Source organism: Penaeus chinensis, chromosome 10 (genome assembly GCF_019202785.1).
Source record: "Penaeus chinensis breed Huanghai No. 1 chromosome 10, ASM1920278v2, whole genome shotgun sequence".
In the NCBI taxonomy this organism is placed as follows: Eukaryota; Metazoa; Arthropoda; class Malacostraca; order Decapoda; family Penaeidae; genus Penaeus; species Penaeus chinensis.
Genome location: NC_061828.1, coordinates 5,966,815 through 5,975,701, shown reverse-complemented (window position 1 = coordinate 5,975,701; position 8,887 = coordinate 5,966,815). Strand labels below are relative to the sequence as shown.

Here is an 8,887-nt window from a genome sequence, read left to right as displayed (position 1 = left end):
ATTTCAAATGAGAAGTAGCAAAATAGAAAGAAAGAAAGAAAAGAAGACGCTATTGGCTTATGGACTACTGGCTTAAATCCCATTAGTATATTATTTTGCATACACAATTGCGAGGCATTTTATATGGTTTAGACTAAATATAAATACTGCAAGTCAAAGTTTATATAAGATTTTTTACGTAACATCATTACCCAAATACAGTGTATGCTAAATATTTTAGCTCCGTAGCCCCAGCTGTAAACATGGCCGGTATCATGGCTCGAAGGATCTTACGAATATTACCCGAATTACGTAAGTTACACCTTTTATATTTATGGAGATCTGGGATTATGGATGTTTAGTCATCGCAATCGACTTATCCTCCTAAATGAGATCTAATCATTCAAAAAGATGTGAAAGAAAGGTCAGAAAAACATATAGGAACTTTACATAGTGCATGTGTTTTTATTTATTCATGTCTATTTTCTTGAAGAAACTTACAAGTTTTCCCAAAATGCCTATTATAGGAGACTTCATCTTAGGAGGGTGCGTCTCTCTTGGTAACAAATACCAAATTGAAATGCTTCTATGTAAGATACCATCGTGTCTGAGACCTTGGTGAAATATACAGCTTCGAGATTAAATGTTCAGGTAGAACTGGAGTTTCAGTTTAGAATACTAGTATAGTTTCCATTTCCCACAGTTATGTCATACATAGTAAAATTTGTAATGGACAGAATAACCAAATAAAAGATACTTTTTATCTGTTGTTTTACCTACGCAAGTTGATAATTAGAAAGTTATTCAATGATGGATTCCTCTAACCATCTACAGTTATTTTTCAAAAGAGTTGATTTCGTTGTGTTTCACATGTTTTCAACCTTCATTTCAGCTGCAAACCAGCATTTCTATTAGTTTTGGGTACCAACCACCGCGATCATAGCCGTTACGGGCACATTTCAAATTTCAAAGTTCCTCACTTATTTCTCTTAACCCCTTCCCGACGGGTCACGCTGTGAGGCAGCAAACAAACTACTCGATCTGTGGCGTGCGGCATTATGCTACAAGCTGGTGGTTCGGCTTGATGTACCAAACTCCTGCGGCTCAAAATCGGCGCGTTGCCATTGATCTCCAGAGTGTAGAGTTTTTTTTAATTTTCCTCACCCGTCATCAAGGGTTTAACAGGGGGCTTCAACCTCTGCAACCCCATTTTAGGGGACTGCTGCCCCCTTATCCCCACCTGGGATAACAAATCTTCATCTTTTATTCACAGCAAGATAGAGCCAAACTAAAAGCAAGAGAAATCCTCAGTAACATGAACATCACATGACTGTGACCCAACACCTGCCTGATAATCAGAAAACATAGTAAAGACGAAGAGTTCTTAATCCCTCCATTATTTATTTGCTGAGATAATGTATAGAGAAGAAATGTCTTAGATTCATGTGTTTTATCGATATATAGTGTCAAAAATGAAGTAAGCAAATAACGAAATTTGACCCCATCTACTACCTATACAGGTATAACATTTGCCTACATTCTTGACCTTTATAGCACAGGAAGGCATGAAAGGTACCATGGAAGTTGTGGACTAAATATTAATAATATACACAAAATACGTCACTATAATGATAATAAAATACACAAAATTAAATCATTATATTGTCTAATGCTGGGCCCGTGCCCTCTGCAACCTCTCTCTTTGGAGGCTCTGGCCCCCTAATCCCGCCCATGTATTCACAGCAGGATAGAGTGTACGACAGAATGACGGAGCCCCATTGCTGAATCTGTTTTATGCTCTGTTCTGCTGTACACATGTGGTGGATTCTTTGTTTTCCAGAGCAAGGTATTGGATATTTTAAACAATATCAGATATAAGTGAAAATATTGGATATTGTTTACAAAGTGATTGCACCCTTCGTAACAAAGTCCCTATTACACCAGCCAACAACCTGAGGAGCACTCTTTGGGATCAACAAACATTACTGTATGAAGCAAAACCCTTAACCCCTGAATGCTAAACTGATCACCATATTTCCATACAGGGACAGAGCCCAGACTCTAATCTAATCACCTCACCCAATGTTTCAGCATAATTTCTTCATTTCTGACGTTTTTCTTTCCTCTGCATATTATTTCATGTATCAGTGTGTGTACTTTTTTTGCTGTCTTCATGCTGGTGTCATTAGATTTTCCCTGTCTTAGTTCAGGCCTTATGTAAGTTATACCAAAATGTTGTGTTGCATGACTTTCTTATTATCATCTTATAATCATACTGTAGATGAAAAATGTCAAATTTTGCCATTCTGTCAATTACAGGTAAAGTTTACCTAGTATTATATGCCTGTATGAAATTGAAACTATTCCAAATAAATGAGGAAGAAGAAGAAGAAAAAAAGCCTTATTGCAGATTGATATAAATAAATATTATTTTACATAATAGTGCATTATTTAAGTTTCTTTTTGGCCGTTTTTCAAAGGTGATGCAAATAACAGTCAGGGTCAGTGAGATGGATTTCCAATTAATGTTTCTGCTTGGTAAGTGATCTGAGAAGAGAGTCTTTTGAAAACAAATTTCACCCCTTCTTTTCCTCCCAAACACTACACATATGGATCTTCATGAGACTTTATGAATATTCACTATCTATTTATAACAGGCTCAACCAGTATCCTTCAAGTCAAGAATGTTCAGCACCATCTGCCTTTGTGTTGGAATAGTCATGCAGTCTTGGAGCAGATTACAGCCCCTCGCACATCAGTCAGCAACCCGGTAATGGAGAAGCCATATGTTATTATTGATACAGGATTTCATTGAAATATTTCATTTTTTCAGCCTTAAAAAGATGCTATGGGCTGTAGGTGTGTAGTTCATAGTATTTTTATTTTTTCAGAGCCTTCATACCAAGGATCAATTAGGACTTTGGTACAAGATTGAACCAGAATTCCTCAAACAGCTGTACAGCTTAGGAGGCATACCCAGGAAATATGCTGTCCAAGCCAAAACATTCAATGAAACATGCCTGATGGTGAGGGAACCAGCTCTCACAGTGATTGATCTGATCAGGCGGTCCAACTTGTCCCTGCCACCTAACAAATTTTTGTTGTGTATCCTTTGTGTTCTACTACAGGTCTAGAATATCTTATTCATTATCAATGTGTGGGGTATGGGAGGCTTGTTGAATAATCAAGAGGAATAAGCCACACTTGGTAGACATTGTATTTATTTATTACCCTCTTTATAACCCCTTGGATCTGGATGATGGGACCATCCCATTATATATATATATATATATATATATATATATATATATATATATATATATATATTTTTTTTTTTTTTTTTTTTTTTTTTTTTTTTTTTTTTTTTTTTTGCAGAGGGCCAAGGTGACAATAACATTCTGTCTTGAGAATTGGCTGATGGCTGGGGTGGCAGGAATGACTTGCCTTGAGTACATAAAATCTTAGAGGGTGATTAGACTCAATATTTCCAGTAGAGAAAGTTAGTAAATTGTTACAACCAATGTCTTGTATTACAGTCTTACATAATGTATCTGGTTCGTAATATTTCATTTGTACCTGTTAGTAACCTTAACGCAATTATTAAGATGGTCGTGATGGTGTTGGAAAGACTTTATCCCAGGCCCATATCCTCCATTACTTGGCTGAAGAGGGCTGGCTACTTATTCATCTTCCAGTTCGTAAGTATATAAGCCATACAGGATATGGTAAACCCTTTGGTGTTAATATATGTGGATATATATATAGATTAATAGATAGATAGATAGTTAGATACTGATATTGATATGAATATATATATGGAGGTATATAGATGTTGATATAAATATGGAGATAGATGGATGTTGATATAGATGTGAATATAGATATGGAGATAGATATGTAAATCTAGACACGTTATTACCTGCCCAGCATCAGCATGGCGAAGAGATGTCAAGGAGGTTGTCCCATCCACAAGCGTTCCAGGACGATTTGATCATCCTCTTCAGGCAGCACTTTGGCTGCAGCATTTTAGATCTCAAAACTCGGAATTAATGAAGACACTTCAGGTAGGAAATGAGCCGAAGAAATTTTTGTTTAACATTTTATTTTGGAAATTTTACTTCATCTTGCATTTACTTGCAAATGAAATATTTAACTGAAAATAGAGGAAGCAATTTTTGGAATTTTATCTACATTGAGAATTAATCTTTTACTGTGGGCAATGTACATATGTGCCTCAAATGATTCAATTTTTAAATCTGCTTAAATATTTTTAAAAATCTTCCCTGATCTTTCTTCAGCTGGAAACATCCATGACTTACACATGGACACGCCGTGAATCAACGGAAGCCGGATCACCACTAATGGCTTTGCTTGAGCAAGGAGTCAGTAGGGCAAGATTTGCTTCTGATTGCATCATGGCTCTTGCAACGGAAATCAAGAAACATGCTACAGATGGCAGGTAGTGTGTGGTGCCTGTCTTGTGAATTTTTAGATTTGGATATATATTTTGTAGGACATGGTGAGCAAGTTATTATGCACTGTGTTTCCATATGTTGTGTCATTTCCTCTATTTTTAATTTTAAACCATTGCTATATCAGAGTTATACATGTCATGTCATGGTGATATTCCCATGCTGCAGGGTAGGAAAGTTAAAATTGGCATAGTACGTACAGTAATCTCCTGGTGGTAAGGAGTCAAGGCAAAAATGCGTTTATTGATGGTTTGCAGAATAATTATTGACTCTGGAAGCTTATCTTTATCCAACCTTAAAAGTGGAAGATAGCTCACAGTAGGTGTTAGCAAAAGCTTTCTAAGGTACATAATATCCTATAGCTTCTCCATATTACAGTAGATGAGTTTTAGCATATTAGTTGTACCTGAACATACAGGTGGTTCTAGACTTACTTGAAACACAGAAGACGTATTAATGTGTCTCTCTGCAAGCTTAAATCGTTATCACTTGTAATTAAAGTAAATAGTTCAATATTTTTATCTTAATAGCTTCTAATGAATGCAGTTTGCCTTTATGTCTCAGTTGTGTTTTTGTTGATCATATTCATAATGTCTATTTCCATCATCTGTATGGCTTGGTCAACTCTCTTATTATACTTTTTATTCATAGGCTGTTCATTATGATTTTTTTGAGTAATAAGTGATCATATATGTTTTCAGTCCTATCTTAACAGCATTCCGTTTGAATTCCATTTTTACCTTCAAAGACTGATTTTCATAATTTTCCCCCCCAGATGTAAGGTAGCAGTAGTCGTGGATGGCATCAATACCTTTTACTGTCCAAATACCTTGTATCGCCGAGAGGATCGCACAGTTGTTGAACCTGACAACTTCACGCTTTTCCAAGCTTTCAGTCAGTTTTTTGACAGCGATTGGGTAAGTATTTCAAAGTTTGTGGATTTCTTATAGATGTTATTATTGTATTGTTGTTACTTCTGTAATAATAGTAATAATAATAAATATTATTATTGTTATTGTCATTATTATATCATCATTATTATTATTATTATTATATCATCATCATCAATTATATTATTATTATTATTATTATTATTATTATTATTATTGTTATTATCATTATTATTATTATTGATATTGTTGTTATTGTTATTATTATTATTATTATAATTTATTATTATTTTTCTTTTAGTGTCAGTGTTGTTATTGATGGTGGTAGCAATGGTGTTAATATTGTGTCATCATTATCATCAGTCATCATTGTTATTTATTTTAAAGTGGGACTGATAAAAAAAATTCTTTATTCCAGAAAAATGGTGTTGTAGTTGGATCAGTTGACAGGATGGCAAATGACGCTGGAAGACGAGAATCCCATTTACCAAGATATTTGCTAAGACGGAAAGTTAGTATGAGAGATGGTCTCTGTGTTTGTATGTATGTATATATATATATATATATATATATATATATATATATATATTCAATATATTGATATATAGGTATATTTTTATTTTTTTCTAAATTTCTCTTGTCTCTCCTCTGTTTTTCATTTAAATGTTTTCCTATACTTCCACAAGTGGTGAATGAGAAAATATGAACCAAATCATCATTATTACCACTTTCATGTCTCTTTTTTTCCACACATGTATGGATTGTTTTGAAGAATTCTTTTCCAACCTGCTTCTTCATAATTTAAATAGGATTTTATATTTGTAATTGGACAATTTCCAGTATTTCTAGCCTTAGTTTTTTTTTTTTTTTTCAACAAAATACAAAGGGAAATAATGTGTCTTCTTTACAGGGCTGGGAGAAACTTGACCCTTTCATCCCCATTCCCGTCGGCAACTACAATGAGCTAGAAATGGAGAGTGTCATCAATTACTATGTAGACCGGCACTGGCTACAGACAGTGAATGGAGCCTCAGCAGAAGGGCGAAAGGAATTAAAGGCACTCAGTGGCTATAACCCGATGACTCTGATGGAAGTGTGTAATGCCCTTTAATATGTGATGGTCTTGGACGTGGTGGATATTGTTAATAGTTGTAAATTTGTAAAGAAAGTTAGTCAGAAGTTTGTATGTGTTTTCTTGTTCCCTGTAGATCTAAGGCTGTAGGATAATGGGTGAAAACTAGGCTATAATCATTAAGGCCAAATGCATTGGGTGGATCTTGATGCTGGCTCAGATATCAGGAGAAAACTTTTATTTTAGATTTCAAATATTGAAATGTTTATAGTTATTTTTAGCTGACCTTAAGCATCCTCATTCCTTCATCATTAGATATTTACTGCATTTTGAATATGAAGTTTAAAAAAGGCAGAAATATTCTCAACTATAAATAATATAATTAATGAATTATAGAGTGTTCTGGTGGGACAAAATTAAAGCTTAATCCACATTTTGAAAACATATGTATGGCCCTGGAGTTGGTAATTACAGTATTAAAATATAAGAAATTTTTTTCTGCTATTTTTGTTATTTGTAATAATAATAAACAAGTATCAATATTAATAACAATAGGAAAGAAAACCATTTTGCTGCAAATTCAAGGAATGAGGAATCCAGGCATGGTCTTTAGAACCTACTAATTAACTGGTATAGCCATCCGTGTGCTACAAAATTGACAAAAAAGTCACAATGTACTGAACATGAAGCTATGGCCAATGGCTCAAATAAAGTCAGATTTGCTATTAAAGAGTAGATATAAGTTCTTGATCTATTGTACAGGGTAGTAATTGAGTTAGAAATGAGTATTTCCACATTTTGACTAATACACATCTTTCATTTAAGTCATCCTTTCTTCTTGGTTTGGTTATGTTTAAAGAGTAATATATAGTTCATTGGCAATCCACATTCTACATATTTGTTGGTGTGGGTTAATGTGTGTGTTTATAGAAAAAAAGTATGAATGAAAAAACATCACACTGCAAGAGATGTATTTGATAAGCACATATTTCTGATTACCAGTGCTTGCTCATTGTAGTTACCATATGTGCCACCATCTGTCTGGTTGCTTACTGGACAGATTAGCAACCTGTTTGTCTATAGGGTGGCCTTTCTTTCATGTTCACATGCTTATAATGTTATTTCTTCCAAGTGGATGGGAATTCTTCCAGTTAACCTATTTGCACTGTAATGATGTCTTTGTGTCATACATGGTCAAACTTGCTCCAAGTTGTGTATGCTAAACAGTAATGGGTTTATTTTATGCTTCCAGTGCTCCTAATTTTTCCCTTTTTATTTTCCTTTTTCCTCCTGAATTTTTGCAGTTGCCTCTGCAGCCATGCTGACACATTTGCTTTATCACTAGGGGCTTTCATCCCTATTGGATTAATTAAGTATCTATCATATTCATAGGGTAATAAAATGGAAAAAATAAAGCTGTATCAGAAATACTGCTCTTGTTTATTAAATATGAAAGCACAAATGCCCACATATTAAATAACACTGGAACCTAATTTTCAGCTTTTCACCTGCTGCACAGCCATTTTTTGAGTCAAAACTAATTCATTTACATTCTTCCACAACTAGGAAATGTTGTCATCTTTTACTCTAAACATTCAAAGAAAATTGGGAGTCTAGGAAGAATCATTTAAAAAAACTGCATGGCTTAGTTACAAGATTACATTTGAGTATAAATATATATATGCTAATTCACACTAGATACAAGAAGAGGCTGTTGACATTCTATAAATAAAAATTATATGAAATTATTTGTGATTGCTTTTGAGTCTCAGCCAACAACAGCCCTATGATGTGTGTAATAGTTGTTTTTTTTATTATTCCCTTGTTACCTAAAGAGGTTTACTTTTTCATGTGAAGGTAAAACTTGTGCTTGAAATAAATATTCACAAACAAAAATATATGAAGAAAAAATGAGAAAGAGACTCGTCACCTATATAACCAGTTTTGATTTGAATTTTGTTTATTAGTATTTTGGGGCGCTAAAAGTTAGCCATGAAAACAGTTACAAATGTTGATACCCTAATACTATTATATTGTCTTATTCAATGTTATTCTTTTTAGTCAATGACAACAAAATATTGTACCAACAGGACATACACTTATTTTTGTTTTATTATTTTTTTTTTGCACCTAGCAGGCCAGGGGACCAAGTTCAGTGGCATTTGTTACATTACATTTTCTGTCACTCCTTTTTGTCCAATTCCTGTTCTGTCCTCATCATTCAGTAGTGACAACTCTAAGATGTAGTACTAAAAGATATGGAATCCTGCTGTTTTGTGATAGATGCAAGAATGTACTAATGATAATGTCAACAACCATGAAAATCATGAAACTTTGTGCTCCCAAATTGAGAATTCATGAGTATTTGTTATTTGAAGGAATAAACATCATCTTATCAGTCTTAGTCCTCTGGTTGTTCTGTCCAACGTTTGTGAACAGCAGTGTAAAGAACTACGAATGCATACACTGTAACA

At 34.0% G+C, this 8,887-nt stretch overlaps 2 protein-coding genes across 7 annotated transcripts in view; one reads left to right on the top strand and one right to left on the bottom strand.

Annotated features, from left to right (window-relative positions):
- Positions 1-226: 226 nt before the first annotated feature.
- On the top strand, positions 227-6,523 carry LOC125029812 (28S ribosomal protein S29, mitochondrial-like). The gene is made up of 9 exons (XM_047619981.1): positions 227-291; positions 2,637-2,749; positions 2,871-3,084; positions 3,585-3,677; positions 3,907-4,043; positions 4,278-4,438; positions 5,227-5,368; positions 5,760-5,852; positions 6,252-6,523. Exons 1-9 carry the CDS (start codon positions 243-245, stop codon positions 6,450-6,452), a joined length of 1,203 nt encoding a protein of 400 aa, XP_047475937.1. The 5' UTR covers positions 227-242; the 3' UTR covers positions 6,453-6,523.
- A 1,301-nt stretch (positions 6,524-7,824) lies between these two features.
- LOC125029813 overlaps positions 7,825-8,887 on the bottom strand; it is a 10,698-nt gene continuing 9,635 nt past the window's right edge. For all 6 annotated transcript variants that reach the window (XR_007115231.1, XM_047619983.1, XM_047619982.1 and 3 more), the window contains one exon: positions 7,825-8,887. This exon is cut by the window's right edge and continues 58 nt beyond it. Coding sequence is in view for 5 of the 6 variants with exons in the window: in XM_047619983.1 (XP_047475939.1) it covers positions 8,815-8,887 (73 nt within the window). In the remaining variant the exon portion in view is untranslated.

Excerpts from the sequence above, each read along its gene's own strand:
- LOC125029812 (XM_047619981.1), top strand. The coding sequence starts at position 243 with ATGGCCGGTATCATGGCTCGAAGGATCTTACGAATATTACCCGAATTA. Across the intron at positions 3,678-3,906 it reads ACTTATTCATCTTCCAGTTC|CATCAGCATGGCGAAGAGAT; the intron begins GTAAGTATATAA and ends TTACCTGCCCAG. Across the intron at positions 4,439-5,226 it reads AAACATGCTACAGATGGCAG|ATGTAAGGTAGCAGTAGTCG; the intron begins GTAGTGTGTGGT and ends TTTCCCCCCCAG.